This window comes from Fukomys damarensis, unplaced genomic scaffold (genome assembly GCF_012274545.1).
Source record: "Fukomys damarensis isolate Sample0158 unplaced genomic scaffold, DMR_v1.0_HiC HiC_scaffold_6, whole genome shotgun sequence".
Taxonomy (NCBI): domain Eukaryota; kingdom Metazoa; phylum Chordata; class Mammalia; order Rodentia; family Bathyergidae; genus Fukomys; species Fukomys damarensis.
In genome coordinates, this window is record NW_022900918.1 from 32,418,101 (window position 1) to 32,445,926 (window position 27,826).

Sequence of the window (27,826 nt, forward strand, 5' to 3'; positions counted from 1 at the left end):
GTAAACATAAATAAATAAATAAATAAATAAATAAATAAATAAATAAATAAATAAATAAAAACAAAGTACGACACACAGCACACAGGACATAGGAACTCTCCATGTGGGCTAAGGGTGAATCATTTATGGATACTTTAATTTCTGAACCCTTCATTTTAAGCTATGCTCAGACTAAGAATTCTACCTGAAATTTGGATGGTTTGCCCTTTTTTTGGAATACTTTACTAACTGTCCATAATATGGACAAATCTCGCATTATTTAAGTGCTGAGATGCATTAAAAGAACAGTTATCTAAGCATGTTATAAAACTAAAGTCTATAAAATTAAAAATAGCTAAAAATAATGTAAAGTCAACAGACCAATAAAAGGAACCAGAAGACATTCAGGTTTCATGGTTCAGAAAGGCTGCAGAATGAGCTTCTGTGTGTGTGAGGGATTTTTTAAAAATAGATTTACAGTAAGTTGGAAGTGTAGTTTATATAACCTTAAAAACTCATCTGTGAATATGACTACCGTGCAGAAACAGGTTTCTATCTTATCCAGTGTCTGCTTTGTTATTTCCTTTTTTCTCTTCTGAAGGAAATGGGACAACCAATCTTAAAATCCTATACCCTGCCCATCCCAAGCTCCTGGTAGCCAAGGTAGCCAGATGGAAGATTAGATGAAACAGGGATGTGCTGCTCATTAGTCACCACCCTTCCATCTTTCAGGAGAGGAAGCCAGGAATATCCAACTGTTGAAAACAAACAACAACAAAATCCACTGTAAGTATATCAAAAGCTAATATAAAATTGTCTGATTTTGAAAACTAAATATCAATTAAGAGTAACAAATTTTAAAAAGCACTTGAATATGGTCTTTGAAAAACATTTTCTACAATATACTTTGGCCTCTTTGACTATAATTCTAAAATTTTATTTTATAAAAGCTTACATATGCAACCCTGGTATGCTATTTTTGCGCTTTGTAAAAATTCACTGAAATATCTTTTTACAAAAAAATGCAAATCCAGGATCAAAATACAATTTAAGAATCTAATGTGTAAACTATCAAAAAAAATAAAAAATAAAAGGAACGAAGAAATTCCCAACCTTGTGTTTCAATGACATCTTTCTTCTTTGTACTTCCTTTGCTTGAGCTGTCACAGCTGACATGGAAGAATGTGAGCAACAAGTGATGCTTTTCATGAAGCTGGGTTGGCAACTCTATTTTAATCTGCAGGAACACAAAAACAATCTTTCCTAACATTTATAAAGATCAAAATTTTTTGGTAAAAACAGAGATATCTGTCACTATATACACAAATGGGAATTTACTTTCTAACTGCTTTTAGCATTTGAATTCAAAGACACCTGAGCTGCAAAATGTGCCTAGGGAGAAATGAATCATGACTTCCTTGAATAGAAATAGAAGAAGGGTTGTTGGTTATTTCAACACTAATACTATTGGAAAACACGTAACAGTAACTACTGTACTAACTTAACTAACTTAACAGCCTCAACATATGAAAAAGGAGAGTAGAACATTTCAAAATAGGATTCACATGGCAGTTTTACTGAATTACAGTTGACCCTAGCGTGGGTCCACTTACATGCAGGATTTTGTTTTAATTTTTTCACTAATTTTATTGGTACTCTTTATGTATACAATATGCTGACATTTGTATTGGGAATTTGTACCTTTACATAATATATCTTGGTTCTTTGTTTTCATTTTATGGTGCTGGGTGTGGAGGCCAGCACCTCACACACACTAAATACAAGCTCTACCATTGAGACCCACAACAATTTAAAAAAGCCTGTAGACTAACTATAGCCTACAAATACTAAAAAAAATAAGAGAACATTAGATAGTTCATCAATGCATAAAATACATGTATATAAACATCAATTTTATAATTTATCAACCATAAAATACATACAAATCCATTATGGAAGTTAAAATTTATCAAAATATAAGATACACTTAAGTTTGTACATGGCACCATTCAGTCAAGAGAAATGTAAACAAATATGAAGATGCAATATTAAATTGTAACTGTATAAAATCAGCTGCAGTAATACTGCAATTTCATAGCCACTTCCTGTCACTACGGTGGTGTTGTACAGTATCTACTTAAAATGCTGTGTGATGCTCGCCCTCTCTACATGAGCAGTATCTCTCCAGTAAACTGTGCATAGAAAAAAGGGATCTCTCATAGTTCTCAAGTATTTTTCACCATATATTACACAAGACATAAAAATATGTGCTAATCCACTGTTTATGTTTTTGGTAAAGCTTCCAGGCCAGCAGGCTGCTAATAATTAAGTTTAGGGGGATCAAAAGTTAGACATGTATTTTTGACTGCTGAGAGCTATGTTGGTGCCCCGAGCCCCGAGGCTGTTCAAGTGTCAACTGCATGTTAAACTTTGACACAAGCAACACCAAGGATAAGAAAGGAAGATTTTCAGGTCCAACAAAGGATGATTTTCAGGTCCAACAAATATAACTGTACTCAAGTATGGAATTTCAGCCAGAATATTAGTTGTGACTGAACGATCGCTTTTTCTTTTCTGTATTACCTGCATTTTCTAAGTTGTTTTTTTTCAAACAATAAAGATGTTGCTTCAATAATTGGAAAAATACATAGAACGAATATTCATTTAGGTCTACTGCTGCAATTCCAGTGCAGTGTATAGCTTCATTTGAATTTTGCTATGCCAGACATGTAACTTGACGTCTCCCTTAAAATTGGTCAAACTTGAAGACACCACTTACCTCATCATAAAATTCTGGGTTTTGGTGATGGTGTAAAACAGCAGCAAAGGCGCTTCTTGTGAACACTGGGCCTCCAGGTCTGCCATAAATGCACTAAAATAAGAGTTAGCAAGGGGAAAAACACCAGGTTTCAGTAGTAGAGTAAGAAATGAAACTCAGATATGTTGTAAAGAAAGTGGTATTTCTATAGTGTAAACCCTGGGTACACTTCACCTGCCTATGAGACTCCAGGCCCACTAACTTTTAACTTTGGGGATCAGGTCACTTGCAAGGGCATCTCTAGGCACACTTATCTGCTCCCCTTCCTACTCACCCATGCCTGGGTGATCCTCTGCTTACTATTCCTTTTCATGCTCTCACACTTTTGCTTAGAGAATCCCTCTGTCCAAATAAACTTTGCCTCAGTGTGCACCAAGCAAACCCATGTGCATTCTTCAAGAAGTTAGCTCCTTCTCTTGTGTCCTCTCAGCATTTTTATACACTGATTCTTCAGTTTTGTTCAAAAAACTACTTCAGTACATTCTGGGTGCCAGGAGTTCACCCTACAACTGTATTTCTCACTAAATTACAAATTTATTAAGGCTATTATATTTCTTTTTGTACCTTTGTCTCCTCCCCTTTTTAGAAATCATTTTAACCTAGTAAAGAATTTGGATTCTGGAATTAGACTGCTTGGATTTAAATGACAGTTCCCATATATGACATTGAGCAAATTATTTAATTCTGTGCATTAGCCTCCTCATCTAAAAAGATGTATCTAAATAATACCTAGCTCAAAAGACTATTATGAGCATTAAAAAAAATTAAACACAGAAAAGAGCAGCACTTGGAGTATGAGCAGCATTCAATGAATGTTACCTAAAATCTACTGATATTGTTTCTGCCACACTACAACATGCATTTAATAAAGATTATCTGCTGTGGACCTATTATTATTTTTATTATCAATACTGTTCATATTAAATTCTTAGCACCCAAAATATGCCTTTTTCAGAGTAGGTGCAAAATAAGCTTTTACTGAATTGAATATATATAGAAAATTTCATCCCCGAAGAGAAACAAAAGATAATTAGGATCAAGGACTTAGGTATTCAATAGTCTGTTAAGATTCAGCATACAAGATTGTACAGTATAACATCATATAGTTTTTATTTGTTATCAATTACAATGGCTTAAAATTACTTTAGTTGTATAATATCATGCAAGTGCATTTTTAAAATGGAAAAATTAAAATACAGATAATTAAAAAAAAACCCACAAACCTTTAGGGCCTGAGAGTCTTCCTCATCTGAATCTTTGAATTCAATGCAAATTGCAATATTTCTGGCCTGCAGCAATGTTTAAAGAAAATAAGTCAGTATATAAAAATAATGTATATAGGAAGCAAAATCCCAAGGGAGAGTTTAATATCAAGAATGAACAGGAAACCTGCACACTCACCTTGGCAAAAGACTTTTGACTGTCATATTTCAAGTACTTAGGATAAACATACAGGTGATTGTTGTAGATTGTGTAAGGCTGAGTGTGTTTTGGTATGCAAGGTACAAATTCCTCTACTTCGAATGTGATTGGAGTCTTAGTACAGGGTTCAAATTGCTTCATGGGAATATATGATGAATTAACATAATCTGAAAAGATATTCAAACAATTCAAACTAAAGGAAAAACCAGCCAAGTAAAAGTTTTGGGTATTTATGAAACAAATTACACTTACTAGGGAAGTCTGAGGAAACATTATCAATCGTAATGTCTAGATTGCCTAAAATTACTGGGAGTTTAGCCATCTTCTCAGGTCTACAAAAAAAGGCAGAGAAAAAGCAAACATTTATAAATTAGGTTAACTATGAAACCTAAATCCTAGAGCAGCACTTCCAAGAGAAGCGCATTCCAGTGTAATAACAGCCATAAGGGCAATTTTAAACTTCACAGTACCCACATGAAAAAAAAAAGTGAAAAAAGGTAAAATGAATTATAATACATTTTATTTAATCCAATGAACCAAAATATTATCATTTTGTTATGCTATCAGTAAAATAATATGCAAACTAAGCCTTCAAACCAGATGTGTCTTTACCACCTGGAGCTCATCCTAATTCAGATTTTCTGTATTTCAAGCATTCAATAGCCAAGCTAGGCCTCTAGCTAATGTACTGCACAGCACAGGTCTACATAAAGAATATCAGCAAAATAGTGAAAATGAAAGCATCGCTGAAGCACATCAGCCTCACCATAATTACATGGCTTATTTAGAATCACCAACATGCCCAAGTAGACATCATCTTGGACTCCTCTGGACTTCATCTGGACTAAATGCCAAGTACAGAGCTGATGCTCAATGAAACTATTTGCATTTGGCCTGGCTCTATCCAATCTCCTCTGATGTTCCTGACAAGCACTGTTACTGCCACTGCCTTTCTGGTGCCAAGGTAACTTCCAACACAGTCATTTCAATACCAGGCTGTACTTCCTCATAGCATGGTGAAATCAGCTTCTCTGAAACTTCTGCTCATCAAGGCAGCTGCTCATGTTCCTTAATCTTTCAAACACCTGTAGTTTCCACACATTCTGAAGTCCTCCATTCTCGGCACCTTTGTACCTTCCCCTAAAGGAATGTAGGTACCTGGTAAATCTAGGTACCTGCACCTGCACAGATTAGGCACTATGGTACAGTATGACCGGCTGAGGTGAGACAGCTATCTGCTATGAGCAATAATTTATTTACTAATGCAGCCCAAAAGTCACAACTTTTGGTAGCCACGTACCTAGTGACCCACAATAAATTTACAATCACCTAAAACTCCTAAATCTGTTATTACTTGCTTTTACCTATCATGCTACATCTCTCTGATCTGTAGTTATACAATTGTGTTTGGACCTCAGAACAGGGTTTCTGCTTTGCCTTGTTGAAATTTCATCTTTTTGTTTGGGCCACTTTTAGTTTATCAAAATCCCCCTAAACCCAAGTTCTAACATCTAATATATTAGGTCTTCTCAGCAGCTTTATGTCATGAACACATTTGAAGATATCACACAGACTATTGCTAAGAACAGGCTCTTTCTCAAATCTCCAGAGGCCTATTTACTAAGAGACACCAGCCCATTAATCACTCATTTTGGCATCTGATAATTCCAGCAATTGAACAACTGCCCACTCAACACATAAACACTTCTCTGATTTGTCCAGAGGTTATCATAGTATATACCTACGGTAAGTACATTCTGTTGAGAACTTTGCATTTCTCTAATGCACCAGCTTAGCAACCCAAATTAAGTGAGAAGAAACTTGATTAGGATGGCTAGTTCATCATAACATGACCTATTCCTGGAAAACAGAACGCATCTGGATGCTTTCTTGATAAGTCACCTGTTTAATCATTTCTTTTAGAGCATTGCAAGTAACATCAAATCTCAGTAGATCAGCTTTTGGTTTTACTTTGTTAAGAGTTCTTATCTCTTGCTTCTAACATTCCACTTTCATTAATTTTATATATTAAGCAGCCTCACATGTAACTTTTTGGTGTATCTCAGAATCTTGTTTGGCTGAATCAGGACTTCCCTAAAGATCCTAAATTCTTGCTTCCTTACTACCAGAACTATGTTGAACTGATCTATCTTGGTCAATCCCCAGCTCTAAGCTGCAAAATCTCTTTCTCCCAGGGTCTTTCATTTTCACTTGCCTTCTATTTACACTAGAGTTTAAATGAGGAATTCAGTGAAATCTTGAGAGACGTAATGGTCAGGAAGGCAAGTCAATCTCTCATACATTATGCCTTAGTCAAGACTCTGCCCAAGAGACCTCCAGACACAGCTCAGCATAATCCCACATTTCGCCTCTGTGCCCACTGGCAGGAGGAGGGTGAGTAGTGTCCCCGACAGTTAATTCCTGTGAGCTTTAATTGCCTCCCATGTACTGTGCACTCCCTGGTGATATGCTTTACACAAAGTTCTTTACAGGAATTAATTCTCAATCGTGACTTATTATGCAGGCACACATTCTTTCTCTTTTTTTTTTTTTAATAAATACAAGGGTCTCACAGAGTCAACCCTAGCCTTTCCTTTTCTTTTATTTTTGCTTTAAAAGAGATACCTCAAGAAAATGAAGTGAGTAATGCATGCCCTTACAGGAGTTGAATGAACCACAAAAAGGAAAAAAAAAGCCATATTTTTTGTTAAAGTGGTAGGCTGCCGTCATGGATTGATGTAGAAAAAAATTGTAAAATATACAGTTACTGTTTTATTCCAATGTAGACCAAAGCGAGGAATAAAATGGTACTGCTGTACCCTCGGCTGCAGGGCAGGCTGGCGTGGCCCCTCCCTTGTCATCCCCTGAAGGGAAGAGCGTGTATTCACCCAAGTTATTTTATAAAATTAACTTTTCCCTAGTGAAAAGACATTTCCTAACATTCAAACTTTACTGCACACTCCCCTTTTTCTTTTTTTTTTTTTTTTTTTTTTTTTTTTTTTGATACTGGGGATTGAACTCGGGTCCTTGCACTTGCAAGGGAAGCCACCGAACCACTGAGCTAAATCCCCGGCCCTACACATTCTCTTGAGAGGAAATTATTCGCTTCACCTCTTCATTTGAACAATTTAACACTGTAATGTCTCATAAGTACTCCACAAAACTACACAAAACTACACACTCCACACTCCACAAAACTACAGAGAAAATTGTAATGTTGTGTCTGCTTTAAAGTTGTGCCTGAAAAGAGGTGCACAACCTCTTTTCACTTACTCCCAAGGACAGTTCTAGGAAGCAGGGACCATTATCATCTCTTTAAAAAGGGGAGTCACGCAGAGAAGCCAAGGAACCTGCCTAGCATGGAAGTAAGCTACAGACTGGGCTCTGAAACATGAAAAGGGGGGAACATATATGCTCTACGTGTTGTCTGACAGTGTGGGAAGGGGACCCAATTTGGTCAGAGGGAAAAGCATGGTACGTCAACATCTACAATGTGTTTAAAGAAAGTCAAGGGCCCACAACTGGCTTGTGTGCAGTGTGAACAGAGTAAGAATATAAAACTTCACACACACACACACACACACACACACACACACGCAAACAGAATACAAATAAACACAGATGTATATGCAAAGACCCTAATATTATTATTACTTAAATTACCAATGTTGCAGCATGTAAAAAGACACATTTTAAAGAAAATAGTCTTTAAATAGAAAATACTTTGTCTTTTTGCCTTCAGATTTCCTGCAGAAGTTAGAAAAGGTATCACTGTGAGCAAACCTAAGGTAAAACACCAAGTCTCTCTTCTTATGTTAGGTATCTGTTGGAGCATACGCACCAGCGGTACTGCCTACCTGACAGAACCACTTTCTTACTATACCTGGGACATGCCCCCAGGTAATCACTGCAAGGGAGAAGGGGAGAATGGCTTATCAGCTTTGGCAGAAAGTTTGGAAAGATTAGGGTAGCTTGGGAACTTTTTCTCATATATTATACAATCACAGCAGCAGAAACAATGGTTCTTGGACCCAAGCTAGTGCTCAGGTGACTGATAGGAAATTCTTTGCTCTAAAAAAATAAACAGAAGATAAAAAGAGCAATGCTAAGGTTAGAAAAGAAAAAGAAACAAATAATCTACTTCCCTAACTCTACAGTACTGCGAACAATACAGGGAGCAGATGTCAATGTTTCCTTGAATCCTTATGAGAACAGTGTCCCTAGTCCTAATGCATTTTTTCACTGCTCAGCTGAACACTCTCAGCAACAAATCCATCCCGCTGGCAAAGGCCATGAGGTGTGAGGTGAGAGAGTCCACACACAGAGTCTCACTGTGCTCTGAACCACTGAAGGTTGCACTCTCTGCTGTCAGGCTGTGAAGTCCCACTCTTCTGTCTGTGATCGGGGCTAGCCTCAAAGACATGTCCTGAGGGGAAGCTGCAACGAGGCAGGCCAGTGAAAAACTTCTGAAACAAGGCTCCAACCACTGTCACATATGAAAATCTTCATTATTTTCCCAGAATATACAAGTAAACATTTATTTTTAAAAAGTATTAGAGTGCTATAAAGTAGACAATGAAAACCACACGTAAACTCATCCTTCAGAGATATCCATGATTAATGTTCTGGTATATATTCTACATGACTATTTTTTTGCATCTTTCTACCTAGCTATGTGCCTAACCATTTTTTATTTGTATACAAAAAGATATATTTTAACATAGTTTCTTCTTAAAAATAAGGCCACAGAGATACAGTTTTTCCTCCTTAACACCCTTCTGAGTTCATACAGATTCTACAGATTCTATAGTTCATATAGATTCTACATCAGGATTATTAAGAGGTACATGGACTGGCTGTGGTTGTACATGCCTGTAATGCCAGCACTCAGGGACTGAGGTCACATAGTGAGTTCATGGCCAGTCTCAACTACATGTTAAGACCTTGTCTCAAAAAAAACAAACAAAACAAAACAAAACAAAACAAAACAAAAAATTTGTAGTGAAATTTTCAAAGTATTATCTTGTTATTTATATAAGGAAGGCTCAAGGTTTACTGGAACTCAAGTTAAAAATAACAATTACAGGCAGGTGTGGTGGTGCAGATCTGTAATCCCAGTACTTCGGAGGCTGAGGCAGGAAGACTGGTGTGAGTTTAAGGCAGCCTGGGCTCAAGGATAGCCTGAACTACAGAGCAAGACCCTGTCTAAAAAACAAAACAAACAAACACTCCAAAAATGATAATTACTACTGTATGACAATATACTATGTATAATACATTACCTAATATCAGTAAGAAAAATTTTTGTAAATATGCCATGGCTCATATTTGTAGTTCTAAAAAATCAGAAACATGAAACATGCTAAAGGTCAAAAACCGAGGTAATCTATGGCCTGCCTGCTCAATGGAATATCATAATGTTTGTCAATAGGCTTTAAAAATGAGGTTTACAAAAATGCTTAACACTTTCAGAAAAGACTCGTTATTATGCAGGAAAATGTCACACAGCTAGCATGACCTAACTACACTGAGTACTTCCATGAAAGGTAAAAGCAGAGGCAAGCCGTTTTTCTTCCTCTTACTCTTCTGCATTTCCCAAAACTTTTGTAATGAACGTGTATTTATAGATGTAAGACCCACTACTATTTAAATATAAAAGTAAGTGTTGTTCTTTAAGTCTTCCAAGAATGGTAGCAAATTCACAGAGATCCAAGTGTACTCTCTCAGCAAGCCCTTTGTTCTGTCCAGGGAACACTACTGCCAAATGATGTCAGCAACCAGGGGTGCCTTATATGGCGGAGGAAGCCAGAGAGGCTGATTCAGCACCCTCAACTTTCAGTTATTCTTAATTCAATGACCTAAATGAGCAGAGGACAGGTTCTTCACAGTCAATCCAGTTAATATGCAGTCCTGCTGCAGAATTGGGAAACTCTATTGGTACAGGGAAGTAAACTAGCTTAGAGATAGCAAGTTAAGGTTGTACTTCTAATTAAATCCCAAATAAGGAAAAGATCAAGAGACTCAAAAACTGTACATCATCAAAGAGAGCTTGAGAATCCTTCATCAGTTTTAAAAGGATCTTGTTCCATCTAAGATTTCCTCCCTTTTCTCCTTTTAAAAATTCTTGACAAAGTGATTCCATATCACTGATACCTAAAGTTGCCTACTGACATGGCCATGCTTAGATTCTTCTCTCTGTTTTTAATCTGGCTAGATAAGATTCCAAATTTTGGTTCTTTTGTTTCAAAACTGCCTTGGCTGTTCTTGGCCCTCTTTCCATATTAATTTTAAGATCATCTTATCAACCTCAATGAAAAAATCTTCTAGAATTTAAGTGGGAATAAAATTGAATTCATAAACATACTTTGGGGAGAATAGTTTTTAAAATGTGAAGTCTTCCCAACTATGAATGGGGTGTATTGTAGTGCTAGTCAGCTTACCCATTGCTTGGACCAAATACATGACACCCACAATTTAAAAAGGAAAGGTTTAATTTGATTTGTGGCTTCAGGGGATTCAGTCCATGGACATAACAGGAGGACATGGCAGAGCAAAGGTGTTTAGTTCATGGTAGCTGGGAAGCAGAGAGGAAGTAGTGAGGGATCAGATATAGAATGAAGGTGACTCTCCCACGACCGATCCACACATACCCAGGAGTGTGGTTTACTGATACCCTGGGCTGCTCCCAAGCCACTCAAGTTGACAGTCAGCTTAACTGTCACAAAATAGTATTATTATTTAAAGTTTTTTCATGCCTTTTAATACAGTTCTGCATTTTTCTCCTTGTATACTACATCTCTGGAACTAACTGAGCCTATTTCTATGACCCATAGATCTCTTCTCTTCTGCCAGTGAAGAGAAAAGGTAAAAATGAAATTCAATAAAGCTAAACAGCATTCTTGATTTTTAGGTAAGCTGGTATATGTTGATATTTTCAAGACTGAGGGGCTGGGGATTTAGCTCAGTGGTTTGGGCACCTGTCTCACAAGCACAAGGTCCTGAAAAAAAAAAAAAAAAAAAAAAAAAAAAAAAAACTGAAAAGCGCCGATGGCATAGAAAAATCAGAACCTAGTTCCTAGACATTTCTTTCATGTTGTCTTCTGAGTCTTCAGCTCTAGTCTTAGAAAAACAACCCATACAGCCCATCTCCCCATCAAAGGAGATCAGGTTCATAGGTTCAGAAGTGATGGAGTTATAATAGTGCACAGTGGCTAAAACCACACAGCCTCAGGCCACACAGACTTCAACACACTACCAGCTGTACAGGATGTTGGAACATTACTTTCTCTTTCTTTGCCTTGCTGTTATAGACTGAAATGTGTCCTTCAAGAAGACAGGGTGAAATCCTAATCTAATCCTCAGTACCTATGGGTGGGATCTTATTTGGAAAAAGGGTCTTTGAAGATGTAATCAATTAGATGAGGTCACTCTAGTTGGCCCTGATCCAGTATGCCTGGTGTTCTATAAGAAGGAAATTTAGACAGGAATGGTATAATGAGTCAATTTATCTTAAGTCAGGAACCTTGAAATTGTTTATCTTAGATATCTATTCATATCTACCTTCTTCCACTCTAACATCCAATGAGGAAGCCACACCCAGAATTACACCTATCTGCTGTGATTTGAACTAGCCCCCTACTTCCTATTTCTTCTTGCAGGGGCTTTGCCTCATGCTGTCTCATCTCTTTACTGAGCTCCCTTAACTGTATCCTTACTCCCTAGACACATCTCTGTCCCAACCCAATGCTCATAGCACCACCCAAAACATCTGATACAGAATTCAAATCAACCAGGTTACTGTGCTGCTTGTGAACCCTTTCTTCCTTCCCGAGAACTTGAGAAAATGTTGTGTCCCCTCCCCAATCCCTTGTGACATATGAATTAAACAACCATATGACTGCTACCCTGTCCTATTCTATCCCCTCCCTGTATCTCTCATGTGTGGAAACATGTAAGACCTTGAAACTCACTTCCGAAAGTCTGCAAGTAACTTGAGCATGTCATCATTTGATAGCTTATTGCTGTCTTGCCTGTAGATGGCAGAAAACCTGGCATTTTTGTCAAGGTTTCCAGCTGTATCCTTAAACAACGTCCTGAAATAGCAAAGCAACATTTTAAAACTGAGTTTCCAAAAGACCAAAACAAATCCATCATTTAACTCTGGTTTCTATGCACAGACTAATTATTATTCCATTGGCTGCAGCCAACAGAAATCTCATTATCTAAAAATGTGGGCAATTATTAATGAGGACGGACACAAATAACTCAATTTACACAGAAAACAGTTCTGTCAAACATGCTTGTGCTTAGAAACAATATTCACATTCAGATGCTTAAAAAGTAAAAAGCACAGATGGAGGCCACTGCAGGCCCCTGGGGTCACCACACATTCTCAGCTGGTGGCAGGTGCTGGGATCTGGGATCCTTTTGTAGCAAACCTGCCCACCTTGCCAGGGCTAGATGGCTACTCTCTGGCCAGCATCTTTCCTCTCTATGACTCTGCTAAAGGATTTTTCAGGTGTGGGGCTTGTTTATTTGCAACTTCCCACATTCAAATCCTCTTTGACTCTGCATAACAAACAGAAAAAGCCTATTAAACTACCATCTATCTTTCTATCTCCATATGAACATTATAAAAGATGTTCCCCTTACCTTGCTGCCCAGGCAAAGGGCATTCTGTACTGTCCTAGTCTTTGGCATGCCTGCTTGGCATTCTTCAGCACCTTCTGAGCAACCTGAAATACAGAATACAGAATACATCCATGACAAACTGCATCCCCTGGACAGGTGAATTAAGCTCTAAAGAGCCATCATTATGCATTCATTCCATATGCTCTCACCACAGCATCATCTGCGTGGAAAAGTACATCTTTCAGCACTGACTATGGCTGGATTCATATTCAGTGCAGACCTCTTTATTTAAAGTATTCTTTGGCAGAGATTCTTAAAGAATATAGACTGAGCATTATTTCCAAAACACATGTCTTTCCTTTGGTCTAGAATGCCACAAATATGCTATTTAACAGATTTATACTTCGCTTTTGACTAAGGACTGTTGGGACAGGCTAGCATGGCTATGCTGACTCCATCTTGTCATATAAGCCTCTCATAAAAGTTAAGTTTCTATTTCAGTGGTTAAATTTCTGTTTCCTAGAATTGTTTCTTATTCCTGTAACTCAGCTGTTATGGTTGCTTGGTTACTATATCTTATAATGTCTGCAGTTTGGCTATGTTTTGTCCACTTGTGGTTTTTTGCTTTAAAAGTCTGATGTCTGCCTGCAATAAACGTCACCTTGATCAGACTCCTGTCTTGGCGTCCTTTCTTTCTCCTGTGCCCCAGCTCCACCCGTTACTTTTTCAGGTAGTGAGCACTGCTGGACAGTGCACCTCGTTGCTGGCTCGCGACAAAGGACTACTTTAATTGTAAACCCATTGAGTTATTAGTAAATTCTGATATTTGATATCCATGCCAAAACACATCGTAATACCAGAATTCAAATGAAAACACTAATGAACATAATAAGCACAATTCCTAAAGTGTACTAGTTTGTGCACTTGAGAGGATATTTACATTAAGACATAAGTACTGACTTAAGAGTGTTCTGAACTGCTATAATTTGCTACTTTCTAATGATCAATTTTGTTGTTGTTGTGAGCTAACTCTAGTACACAACAGAGTATATTTGCTTTTGTCCAAAAAACATGTTCGTATGGTAGGTCTATTACTAATCAACTATGCTTCTACTACTAAAGCAGATGACAACTAACTTCCTCAAATCTGCCTGTACTGTGATAGTGCCCTGTTAGCCTGATTGATTCAGACAGTGCTAAGTACCTTATGTTACCTGATAACATCAAACTCAAATCAATTTTGTGCTTTGCCAAGTCACAAAGTCAGCATCACTGTTAGCATGCAGCATCCTGGGGCCTGCCCCAACTCTCCTGGACCAGAATCTGTATTCTGACAAGCTCTTTAGTGAGCTGTGTGCACCAACAGGGGTGAGATTCCACAGTAGGACCACAGAGCCATCTGTCTCTAAGCCAAACAGAGTCCACCTGTGTATGCAGAGCACTAAGCCTCTCTAGGCTCTACTTTTCTCACCTGAAAAGTAAAGGGCTTGGGCAATTCTTTTCACGATCCCTTACAGCTGCAAAACTTTATTATCCTCCTATATTTGTGCTGTGAGAGCTGCTACTTCAAAAGTGAACTAGAAAATACATCTTGGCTGAAACAGATGCCAGGAAATTATCTAGTACTGCTGTGTCCTCTTAGTTGTGTATGTTTGCCCCTACCTGGGTGATTTAGTGGGGTCTAGGGATTATACAGTCATTGGGTAAAAAGGCTGAATCTTTCCAGAGGGTAAGTTTATTTAAATGTTTTCAGGTTCAAGATTTTTAGATCTAATAATAATGACTATGCTGTGGAGTAAAATGCAGTACTTTCATAAAATTTAAAGCTAAAACACAAAGGTTTGATAAATTTTACACTTTTCTGCAAGCAAGTCTGAGCTCTCAGATTTACCATGGGTGCAAATAGAAAATATATGTGAAAGTAAGAGTGAAAGAGCCCTTTGAACCCCACAACTTTTAAAAAATCTATTTAAAATAGATTATCTATGGAGGCTTTGCATAAAAGTTGTCTACAAAATGAAAATGAAAACTCACTCCAAATGACATTCTAGATCATCCTGGAAAACATGAAGAGACAACTCTGACAGAACAAAATAATTTCTCCACCAAAACTACTATGCTGACAAGATGACTAAGTCTTAATTCCTACTGTAACGCTGGCAGGTAGAAAGAAATGAAAGCACCAACAAGCACACATGGAAAATCTTTATGCTCCATAAACAATGAAGGAAAAGCAAACTTCATCGATAGTCCGTGGACAGTGGGGCACAGTAAGGTTAAATTTCATTCATGTGCGTGGCAGAAATAACAACAGTGGTATGTATGGGTCTTAGAAGTGTGATGCACACACAGTTGGGGAGTAGCTCTCATCTAGGGCCTTCATTTGGTTATTAATCCAAACAGAAAAGCACTAAAAAGCTCCTTATCCAAGGTTGAACATACTTGATTTAAAAAACTAAAATAAAAGGGCATCTCTCTAGGAGAGAGTTTATCAGCAAAAAAGGCTTAATTGTTTAAGCCAACAGGCCTGGTAAATGTGCTTTTAGTTGAATAGAGCCATCAAAAATAATGATGCCTTATACACTTTATCTGATTCATGGTCTATAGCATCATTTTGTTAATTATTTATTTGATCTTTATTTTGCACCAATATAAGGAAAATCTAAGACAGCGATGTTGAACCTTTTAGAGACAGAGTCCAAACTGAAACCCCAAATCCACTTATTTATCGCAAAGTGCCAACACTACAATTAAACTTGAATACTGAGGTTTTAATTTAGAAAAGATAACTCATACATTAACATCTTTTGTCTTAAAAGAAAAACAACACACATGCCATAGGTTTGCCACCACTGATCTAGGTAGATGATGGGATTTGTCCAAAGTACAGGGCAAATCAGGCTATCTGCACCCAGGACTTATGATTTCCAGAACCTGTTCCTTACTAACTAACCAGCCTGCATCTCTGTGGACACACCTGTGCTGCACAGGAGGCAGAAGTGAAGAAAGGAAGCTCTGAATCAACTCAGTAAACCTTGGTCAGAGCCTCCAACATGTCTATTCCTGTGGCTGACTATCCTTGTCAATGCATCCATGTCATCTTTCAGATGACTACTTAAAACATTTTTTAACCTAAAAATATAAAACTGGCAAGGACAGTAGCACTCAGTACCTTACTCAAACCAGCTGGCACAATGTGCTAGAAAGAGACAAGTCAGGTGCCCTTCAGCCATTCTGTCTGTGGGAGACTGAGCAGATTGCTAAGGCTTTGTAGGTCTCAGTTTTATGAAGAATGAAAGGAAGTCTTAGACTAGATGATTTCCAATATTTTAAAATTGTATGGTACTTTTTATTCTATGGCTAATAGCAAATATATTTAAACATTACTTTGAAAATATAGTAAATACATATCTTGTATTTTCCCTAAGTTCATGGCACCTCTGCCTCCCTCAAACAAAAAAAAAATGGACCAGAAGCACCGACACCACTGGCCAGACTCTTTGAGCCAAGGGGATCTCTAAACTCCAATCTCATGTATAAGAGTAAATGAATCAAAATACAACTCAAGAACCCAAGAGACACAACAAGTAAAATGAACTTTGTCTATCTACATTTCTGACAAAGTTTACTATCAAGCTAGTAATTGCTTTGCAAACTATTTTACAATGTCAAAACAGACTAGGGAAATAGTATATTCTATTTACATAGGATGACTTTCATTAAAAGTTGGACACAGAGGGGTTGCAGCTAAGTAGCAGAGTAGGAGTTTAGCACATGCAAAGCTCTGAATTCCCAATTATCCTTGCCCCCCCATGAACCCATAATGTTAAATAGAAAGGAAATATATGTATGTTAAATATTCTACATGTTTTAGACTATAAATATGGATAGCTCACTTTTGAATTAATTATGCATTTATATTTTGATAAAGCATTTAAAGCCATTCATACCTTAGAAGAGTCTGAACTTTTCATATATGGCTCAGCACAATGTGTGATGCTCCCCTGAAGGACTTTTTCAATTCTGGCCACAAGAAATATATCTGGATGTGGACATGTGACTGAAAATATCCCCTATGAGACAGTTTTCTTCAGTTAGTAAAATTCACAGCTGCATGAAATAAATCCAATGCCCATTAAAGCAGCAAAAAAAAAAAAAAAAAAAAAAAAAAAAAACAAAAAAAAAAAAAAAAAAACCCAATGAAACAGTACAAGTTGTGAGAATATAATGCCAAACTGATAAGCTGGGCAACAGTTATCACCTGCTCAATAAGTCTATTTAGTGGGGCAGGCAAAAAGGAGAAAGCTTAAAAGAAGTGAGAAATCAAAACCACTTCTTCCTCAGTTTGCTTTTCCTTTCTAATTACATATACTGTCCACATAATTAACACTCTAAATCACTCTACTTGTGCACTGCAAGGTCTCATTCTGGGTTTACAATGTAATTCCATAGCATGAGCAAGATAAGTCTGAGCAGTACATGTGCTGGGCCCTGATCCCCACCTGCTTTGGATACTGCATGGCGGCTGTGTGAAGGATATCCTGAAGGGCAGGTGGGCTCTGGCCGCCATTCAGTAGAGCTGGGGACATGGGAGCCAGCATCTGCCGCACTGACAGGTGATTCAGGTCCACGTGGAAATCAGCAGAAATCTTTCGGTTGTATTTTATGTCAAACAGGGACAGAGTAACAAAGAAAGGCTCTACCTGAATAAAACAGAACAACCCAGATCATCACTATGGTTCAAACAGCAGGGGTAAAACATGCTGATATTAAAGAAAAAATGATGAGACCTATTTATAGATGGCTCCCATAAATTACTACTAGAGATAAATAATTTTATCTTATATCACATAGAGAATTAGGTTATAAAACATTTTTAAAACAACTATTTACCTTTATGTGCTCTGATATTTAATGTATGCTCCACAGAAAACAGATTGTGAATCTTCCTGAAGCATCTAGGACAGTAGTGGCAAAGCTATGGCACACATGCCAGAGCAGGTTGTCTGTTATCACCGAAAGATCTAACAGGTTTATCATCACTAATTTAGGATGAAATGCCCCCTGGAACCCTGATCATAAACCTACTTTCCCTAACCATCACAAATGTCCTCAAACATCCTGTCCCTAAAGGCTGAAGAACCTCCATAAATTCCGTGATCTAAACCTTCCACTTCTTTGGTCCTGGGAACTAGGATTTCAAACCCAGACTGCACTGTAAATGAGTGACGTTCACATCTGGGACTTGAACATTAAAAAAAAAAAAAAATCTTTATGCTTAAAGAGGAAAATTACATTTGTAGTGGGTCCGTCTTCATTTTCAGCAATACAGCATTGCAAATTGAAAGACAGGTCATTGCACTTGACAAGAATCCTTTTTCCAAACTTCTCTTCAAATGGCTTCACTTCTGGCTCAGATGATGAAAAGTCAAGCTTCTTCAAAAGGAAAAGTAAATAGATAAAGATATTATGCTCCCTTTTAAACATTCCATCATAAATGTCCGAAGAAAACTGCCTAAAATACAGAAATGCTATACATGCTAATTTATTTACAATAGTATTATTTCATGGTAAACTCCTATAGTTTATAATAGTTACATACAGTTCATAGTGATGGTCAAGTAAACAATGAAATACCTACTCAAGGAGTGGTTATACAAGGCTTAAAATTATGGTAATGAACAACTCAAGTGTTCATTAACAGATGTGTACAAATACATTAGATGTGATACATACATACACATATATAAGTATACATATACCCAACTGAATATTCATCAGCCATAAAAAAGGAAATTCTGACAATATGGATGGACCCTGCAAATACTATGTTAAGTGTGACAAGACACAAAAGAACAAATACTCTTAATCTTCTCAGTACACATATGAGATTCCTAAAATAGGCAAATTCATAGAGACCAAAGGTAGAACAGGGGTTTTCAGGCTGTGGTAATAGTGTACAACAATAACAATGTATTTAATGTCACAGAACTTGAACATAGAAATCTTTAAAATGGTAAATTTTATGTTGTATACATGACACCAGAATAAGCAAAAACTACCCAAAAGCAAAAAAAAAAAAAAAACAAAAAAACAAAAAAACAAAAAAAACCACAAACACACAGACAAACAAAAAACAAAAACAAAAAACCCCCGAATACACAAGCGTGTATGTGTGGAGTCAGGAGCCTGTGAAGAAAAAGAAAAATATACACTGGGGGCCAGGGATTTAGCTCAGTGGTGCCATCCCCTGCCCCACAAGCACACGGTCCTGAGTTCTACCCCTGGTACCAAAAACAGAACAAAACAAACAAAAACACATACTGAAGTAAAATGGGAAAAAGGTCTATATTTTTTTAAAATACCACAAACGAAGAAGGGAATATTCAGGATGAAAAACAACAGAGCCTTCGTTCCCTCTCCACAGCTCTGTGATGTGCTTACTCTCACAGGCAGACATGAAGGCTCTGGCTGCACTGGTTTGGGTTTTATGGGGACACAGAGATAGGCTGCATATTCTGCCAGGATTGTACCTAGGACTGAACCTGGCCTAGTCAGTAATCATCACTGCCTCCTGGGTGTCCACAGTGATACTTGCTATTTTCTATGGCTATTGTAATGGGTAAATTACATGATTTTTGTGGATTTGAGAATGTCCTTGGCTAAATCTTTCTCAATATTCAACAACCTATTAAATAGCAAATACAAAAAATATGGTAAGGCAATGAAAATATAGATTGTTTTTATTTTTCTTGAAATTTTCTACATTATTACACTGCTTGTTGATACAAAATAAAAAAATATCAAAGATCAAAGATCTCTTTCCCATTCTCTTAGTTTATACATGAAATATTAAAATAGCTCTTACCTGGGCATCTGGGTCCAAGTAAAAAAGTTTAACTCTGCTTTCACTTTTCAGTTTGATTTCTGCTTCTCTGGTACTCTGATGACAAGATAAATAAAAGTGATATTTAACAAAACGTTTTTTAACACAGAGGTAGACGGCTACATTTGAAAGCTGCCCCATCACAAAGACCTGGGATATTAGACACCCCTGCCTCACCCATGAGAGGCAGCTGCATTTCAACAAACAGAAATATACCATGGGCTATGCAGCATATAAAGTAAATGGTGCGTGGGAGAGGCCGAGTTCACATGTGATCCTTGACCTTACGGGATTGACAGCCAACTGTAAGTCAAAAACAATCTGAAGAAAGCAAAAGAGAATAATTACACTTCAAAACTGTTAAGAAAGGCTTCCTAAAGTACTGGAATATGGGATAGGTTTTGCACAAAGGGGCAGAACTTAGCCAGAAGGAAACACAAACCTTCTTGGTTGATTGAAAAGGATATACAGACACTGAGGATAGAAATGAGTCCAGATGGAAGGAATAGGGTCAAGACTGGGGTACAAAAAGAGAAAGAGAAAGCAATACATTTTAAATGGCAAGGAAGAAGAACCAGGATAGATCTTGAAGGACAGTAAGATGATGATTCATCCAATGACTATTAAATGAGCATCTACAATGTGTCAGGCAATGGCATATGAATGAAAAAAGTTACTAACCCCAAGGGATACCAGTTGGAGAGGGCTGAATACTGAAGTAGTAAGAATGACAAAGCATAAGGAATAGCGGGAACTCACCTGGACTAAGGGGTAGCAATTGGGAAAGGCCTCCCAGAGGAAAGCCTCTCTTGAAGGACAAGCATTTTTGGCCAGGAAAGGAAAGAAGAACACTATAGAAGAAAAGCTGCAGGTGCAAAGGGACAAGTCACACCTGGGCAACGATCAAGTCACTCAATACAACTGAATGGTAGGGTATGGGAGCGGGAGAGAAATGAATCTAGGATTTATATGTTAAGGATTGTTGATTTAATTCAGAATTTAAAACATTCAGTAAGTTTAAGCATCAATAAAATAAAATAATGGCTTCTGCATTTTATTTATTTATTTTTGTTTTGTTTTGTGTTTTTTTTGGTACCAGGGATTGAATTTGGGTTCTCACGCTTGCCAGACAGGTGACAGAACCACTGAGCTAAATCCCCAGCGACTTCTGCATTTTAGAAGCATCTCCTAGGTAAAAGGACTACACAGGGTATGACTAGGGGGCACATAGTACCTTTCTTGGATTGCACAACAGTCTCCCAGGCTCACAGCAAGGCACACAACAAATCCCACTTTTCTGTCTTGATTAGCCTGCTCAGTGGTAGCTCCATTAACTCTGATAGATAATTTGGGTAAAAAGCAACCTTCAGAGAAAGATGATACACAATGTGGAGTGCGAGGTTGCCTATGGGATTTTCAACTGAAAACATCCAGGTGATGGCTAAAGGTATGGAACTTGAGAACTATGTGGAGAGGAGGGCTGGAGACAGCAACTCAAGAGACCATCAGAGCACAGGTGGGAAGGGAAGGCTTTGGGAGTGGATGAGATTTTCTGAGGAGAGTGTGAAGGTGAGTCTGAGGACAGAACACAAGGCGCTCCAAAAATGAAGAGATGACAGAGGAGAAATCACTAAAGAGATTTCACAAATGGTGGCAGGAAAGGAGTGTGGGACATAGGAAAAAAAAAAAAAAAAAAAAAAAAAAAAAAAAAAAAAAGAAGAGCCGTCTAAGACATCCACAAGATAGAAGTCATCTCTCATCTCTATTTAGCACATCTGGTTCCTCTATGTACCTATTCTATTCTTCTTGGCATCAGAGCACTGTTACTCTCCATCTCCATAGTTAAGTTTATGGAGTCAGAACAGAATGTCCTGTTTCACCTGTTACTTTCCTCAAGGATATGTCACATCTCAACACTTGGAAATGGGGCAGTAACAGTCATGCGGAGAAGGTGTTCTGTCCTCTCTGTTGGCTGAGTGAGGTCTATTTACTATGTAGAATCCATACTGACTCCATTTTGAAAAAGTTACTCCATTCTGTGATCAGGCCACCACCCAGTTACTGAAAAAAAAAACCCTCCCATTATAGCCATAGCCCTGACCTTTGTTCAAACCCTGGCTTAGAAATGTAAGGCCATCTTGTACTGTTCAAAGTCTGGATCCTGTTAACGTCTAAGTTAGTGGTTCTAGACTATGAAATACATAGAGACCCCAAGTTAGTTGTTGAACTGTTTGCTCGTCCTGAATGTCTTGGGGGCCTTTGAACCATCCTATAGGTATCTGTTAATTATCAATGTGTGACTGCTGAGTACGTGACTGCTGACCACCAACTCAAGTCAGCAGACCTTTGTCCCGTGCCTGCATTTTCAAAATGTTAACCCCCCTTTTTACAAAAAGGACCTCAGCCCCTGAGCTGGCGCTTCTCTGAGCTACTTGGTTCTGAGAGTGCCGTCTGGCCAGACTAATAAAGGTCTATTTACCATCTAGCCTGGTGTGCTTCTTCCTGGGTTTCTCATTCCTCCATCGTGCTCCTGGAGCCTCATTGGGGAATAGGACCCAACAACGTGGAGGCCTTTTCAGCTGTTCACACTCCGTGGCGTATTAGTGAGACTTTGAGTCTTACAACTACATCTCTAATCAAGGCTAATGAGAAACCAAGCAACTTCTTAATCTTGACAGCCCTGAAGTTGTTATAATAGGTCCTTAGCAAGGTCCTATGATTGTATTTAACTGTTTACACCTAAATAAAATGACCACTTGAATACTAAGAAATAGGCCCTTGATTTTAGTTCAGCTGTTAACTAACTGTGCAAGGTACTTCACCTCCCTGGTCCCACTTTCACTTTTGAGTATAAATGTTTAATAAAATAAAGGCTCAAGTCTCCGGCTCAAATGAAGTTTTTCTTAATACTAACTATGGGAGCTTTAAAGCTTCTGGAAGTTAAGAGGTAAATCTTCTGCTTATGCTTTCAGGGGAAAACATGTGCCCATGGCTGACGTAGGCTCTCTGTATATGGGAAATGAAATTGTTTCATTTCAGACTGCCTATCATTTTCTCTAATTTTTCACATCAAAAGAACTAGAACCTATACAAACAGAATCTACTTAATTGAATGTAAAGAATTTGTTTTACATTGTATACTGCTTATGATGTTTCCTAACAAAGCCATCAGTACTAGGTGCTGCAAGCCACCATCATCAACAACATATTCTACTTCTGAATTGTCTACTTGAGTCCTTCAACAAAGCAAAGACTGTGATGTCAGATGCTAATGTAGAGCAATGGGTTCTTAATGTAGATGCAATTCCTGGTGTCCTTCTGAAAAGATATTTCTTGTTTCAAGTTGTCTGTGCTAGGAGATGACAAATTAATAAAGCAAGGAAAGTGGTATGAGTTCCTTATAATGAAAAGACCGGCAAGAATGAAAATATATGAAAAGAAAGAAAACAACTACAATAACAGGCAAAATAAAAACAAAGCATGCTAATTGTTACCACTAACATGCAACAAATATATTCTTTATCAGAGAGATCCTGTTTAGTGTGAAAGAGCAATATTAGATATAATAATAGCCTAAAAGCTATATTCTACCTTACACAGGTAACTCTGCCATGATCTAGATTAAAAAAAAAAAAAAAAATTTGACTTCTGAAATTTCCTCCTATACATCTCCAGACCTACAATTATGCATTAAACAAAGGGGAAGCCCAGCAGTGGCTGAAGAAATTGCCAGGTAAAATCTAGAAGGTAAGAAAATATGACTTAGTAAGGGCAATGCTTTACCTAACACCAGGGAATAATAAAAAAAAAATAATGAAAGCTGATATTTATTGGACATAGCTAACATATACATACAGATATTATCCTAAGTGGCCATTTAAATTTTATACAACCTAGGGCTAGGGATGTAGTTCAGTGTTGGGGCACTTACTTTAATCTCCAGAAAACAACAAAACACCCTTAAATTTTATGCAACTGCATAAATTAAAAGGCAAAAGTACTGGTATCAGCCTTATATATTAAAAGAGAAGAAACAAGGCTAAGCACTTTGCCCAAAGTCTCACAGCATTAAATAGAAGCCTTGCCTATCTGCTTGAGTCTGCACCAGAGGTGGAGAACCTACGGCACACATGCCAGAGGGCCTGTATTATTGAAAGCTCTAAAAGGTTTGCCATCAGTGGTCTAGACTCTTAAGATGTTCCACTGGCTTGGACCTCTGGTGGTACATGCACAGCTATCCCATGGGGAAGCTTATACCATGGGATTGTCCCATGCCACCTGATAGGACAGTCATGCGTGCACCAATGTTGGTTCAGATCTGCCCAGTAGTGAGATACATGAATTACGGCTCCCTTGTGAATGTGTTAAACATTTTACAGTGAGAAAAAAAATGGAGGAAAAGGAAGAAGAAAGAGAAGAGGAAGATAAAAGGGAGGAGGAGGAAAGGGAGTGGGAGAGGGAGAGAAGAAAATGAACAAGCAAGTCAAGAGGAAGAAAAGACCCAAATGGCAAATAAATATATATATGGAAGTATGAAAAATATTACTAGTAAGCAGCAACATACAAATCAAAGCACAATAAAACATCATTTGTCACTCCCATGACAATACAAAGAAACAGGAATGTAATCAGTCTGGTGAAAGAAGAAGCACAACAGATTAATAGTGTATTCTCAAATGAGATAATTGACAATGTGAAATAGGAAGAAAAGGGCTAAAGGTGTAGGGATAGTGGGAAGGGCAGGGGAAGAGTAATAAGGGAAAGAAAAAATATGAGAAAATGAAAAAATGGAAATAAAGTGCTTGTAAATGGGTAGGGGAGCGGGGGTTGAAGGGAGGGCAGGGACAGGGGAAAAAATGAGAACCAAGACCTGTCATGTAAAGGTACAGGATCCCATTGATGAATGTAACTGTACTGTATACCTAAAATGTACCAATAAACTCAATGAGGAAAAAAAAATAGTATAGTCTCAGGAGTGGTGGATGCAGGGAAAGATTAATGTCTTTATACAACTTTGATAGCCTTTATTTATATACCAAGCACACTTTTAAAAATAATTTTACTTTTAATTAAAAATTTTAGAAAAGACAGTAAAACACTTATAATATATACTCTCACAATCCAAGAGCTCATAAAATACAGCTGTAAAAAAACCAGTTATCCCAAAGATTATGCAGCTGAGCACTTTTCAAAGTGAGAGAAACCAGCCCTGTTCTCAAAATAACCTGTGGTCAGTCTATATCGTGGCTGTCGGAAGAACTGCCTAGCTTTCCCCAAACAACCTGTTCAGCAGAGAGGAGAAAAGGAGAAAGACAATGGCAGAAACTGGCACTTGCTTAAAGTCAAAGAAGAGAATGATTCAGCTATAACAGGCTATTCTCCTGTCCTATCAGTACTCTAAATTCGGTCATAAATGACACATTCTACTCATGTTTTGTCTTAATGAGTTATGGATCAAACATTTAAAGTTTCCAGAAGGGCATACTCTATGGTCCTGAGTTTATCAGTCAATCAGTTAAGCAATCTAAAGGCAAGACTATGGCCAATGGCATCTTATTTGGAGTGTGAGTTTTCAGAAAAAACATCATGCTGACTGTTGGTTGGATCACTTAAATAGAATGTGTTGAAATAGGAAGACCTACCTATATATTTTGAGGTCAAAATATATACTTCTTAATTTGAAGGACTATCAAGACCCATTTCTTTTACTTCTAAGATACCTAACTGGCCAAGACCATTCTCTCACTCCATGTCACAAAGCCAGAAAAAGCATTACAGAACACAGAGCCCCATTTACGGAATGCCAGGTCCCCTAACAAACACACCATAGCCTACTTCTGTGTATCATAACACAATGACATTGTTTTCTGGATCAAAACACATGGAAAGAAACATTTGTTACAGAGTTGGTTTAAAAAAATTAGAAAAGTATCTGTGAAACTGTCTGAGTTCTGATAGGTTCTGCTGAGCTTGACACTGTGACCCTTACTCAACGTCAGTAAGACTGTGAAGTTTGAGACACCAAGCTTTGTTCTGCATTCATCTGTGAAAGATCTGCCTGGAAAGATAAGTTCAGTCACTTTACAAGGATTAAGAAGGGAACATCAGAACAATTTGGGGTTGACAAGAAATTGCTTCTCTTTTAGAATCACATGGAGAGACTAAGAGTGAGCTACTGTTCCTGGGGTACAAAAGAAGCGCAAAAATGGAGGGAAATGTAAAGGGATGCATGAGGGTTTTCTTCACATCATTTTTATATAAAGAAGTAATCTATATGTTCCAATAATCTAAGAGAATGTAACCAGAGAAAAGAAATGAAATAATCAGGAGTGGAGATGACTGCTATTCCCTGACTGTTCAGGGAAGAAACCAGTTAACTAACCCATATGTTTAAGACTGGTGCTGTATATTTGTATATTTATAACAAAAATTGTTTAGCTCTACACTACAATAGGAGGAAGAGGACAGGTTTTTACGGTAGATACAGAATGTTCTCTAATGTGAAAAAAATAAAGACGTTCAGTACTAAATGTACAAACATAAGTTCCAAGAATATGCAAAATACCCTGAAAGCCTAAATCTATTTCACTTACACTGTCAGTAGAGGGCCCTCCATAAAATACCAGAATGAGGCATTGTTATTTTTGCACTAAAACAACTTCCTGTCAATCATATCCTGTTTGGCTATGTCTTAGTCACAAGGGAAAACAAACGCTGGAGCAACAGATGAATGAGCCAGAAAATGGAGCTGAACAGAAAAATCCTGACATCAAATTCTACTTTTTTCTGCCTTCCTCTATTGTTTTAGTCCTTTTTCTGTAATCTTATGTAACCAATTACCAGTCCAATTATTTAAACATAGGATGACCAAAAATTGCATTTTTTAGTTAATTTTTAGAAGATAACAGGAAATATAAAAATGATTATTTTATCAAATTTATTCAATATAAAAATTGAATGTTTGAAACAACACCTGCTTGAGTGATGCTTGGGACAACCAGTACATAAACAAATGTGCTGCCCAAGAGATGCCTGGGCTGAACTGGCCCAATTTCCCCCTTACCCTTTCTTCCACCTTTCTTCCCTAGTATTTTATAAACCCTCCCTACTCAGCTGTGTGCTTCCCACTCTCTCCCCACATCCCCTCTACCCCAAATACACTTCAATCTGGTTCTGTAAACATGGAAACCATGCCTCCTTCAACAGGGTGACCAGTCACCAGCCAACTTCTCTGCTTTCTCAATAGATACAAAGGATCCTCCTCCCAAACACCAGAGGGGGATGATAAACAGCCATGCTCTGGACTGTGAAGGAACTGGATACAGGCCTCCAGTTGTGCCCAAGCCCCTCACACCACATACCACTGAGCAGACCGTGAAAAGGCACAGGTGACAAGACAACCATTTCCAACACCCAGTACACTGGGTAGATGGCAATATATTTTCCTTTCTTAATTTGTTTCCCTTCAAAAAAATTACCTTCTGCCTTTTCCTACCTTCTTAAATAACGTTTTAAAAACATCTGAGAGCTAGGAGGAAAAACAGAAAAGACTGCCACATTTGTCAGGTTTGATTATGACCCAAAGTAAGAAATGTTTTATATCACAATATAATATACATCATGTAAATATATACATATATATCATTAAGGGCAGTGTACTTTTATATTTCTATCAATTCTATGCCATTTAATTTTTTTAAATGTATGTCACATAATATTGGGCTAAAGTAGCCTGCCACAAAGAGTACATACATACTGGATGATTCCATGCACAGAAGAAAGGTCTACATAAGTCAAACTAACCTTCAGTGATAGAAGTCAAAAGGATGGGAATATCCCTTGGAGATGGGTATAAGACAGTCTTCTGGGATGCTATAAATGTTCTCTATACTGATCTAGGTGGTAGCTACATTGGTGTACAAATGCAAACCCAATCAAGCTTTACAATTAATCCTTGAGTATTTTACTCTATGTAAATTATACTTCAGTGGAAAAATAATAAAAATTAAAATAAACAGTGGGGTTGAAAACAAACTGTTTTCGTTAACTAAAATGGTTTTGGCTAACTTGGTTGTAAATCACAGGTTGAA

At 37.6% G+C, this 27,826-nt stretch overlaps 1 protein-coding gene across 24 annotated transcripts in view; it reads right to left on the reverse strand.

The window, feature by feature from the left end:
* Positions 1 to 27,826, reverse strand: part of Dock9 (dedicator of cytokinesis 9) — a 216,531-nt gene that overhangs the window by 88,089 nt on the left and 100,616 nt on the right. For 13 of the 24 annotated variants that reach the window (XM_033760955.1, XM_033760957.1, XM_010604593.3 and 10 more), the window contains exons 10-21: positions 19,719 to 19,793; positions 18,146 to 18,286; positions 17,353 to 17,553; positions 16,801 to 16,923; positions 12,872 to 12,954; positions 12,190 to 12,312; positions 4,472 to 4,551; positions 4,199 to 4,386; positions 4,021 to 4,086; positions 2,759 to 2,851; positions 1,093 to 1,216; positions 613 to 734 (exon numbers count right to left, since the gene is read on the reverse strand). In XM_033760955.1, coding sequence (XP_033616846.1) covers positions 613 to 734; positions 1,093 to 1,216; positions 2,759 to 2,851; positions 4,021 to 4,086; positions 4,199 to 4,386; positions 4,472 to 4,551; positions 12,190 to 12,312; positions 12,872 to 12,954; positions 16,801 to 16,923; positions 17,353 to 17,553; positions 18,146 to 18,286; positions 19,719 to 19,793 — 1,419 coding nt within the window. Of the gene's footprint in view, positions 1 to 612; positions 735 to 1,092; positions 1,217 to 2,758; positions 2,852 to 4,020; positions 4,087 to 4,198; positions 4,387 to 4,471; positions 4,552 to 12,189; positions 12,313 to 12,871; positions 12,955 to 16,800; positions 16,924 to 17,352; positions 17,554 to 18,145; positions 18,287 to 19,718; positions 19,794 to 27,231; positions 27,265 to 27,826 lie in introns of all 24 variants that reach the window. The other 11 variants (XM_010604588.3, XM_019204598.2, XM_019204595.2 and 8 more) reach the window with 2 other exon arrangements.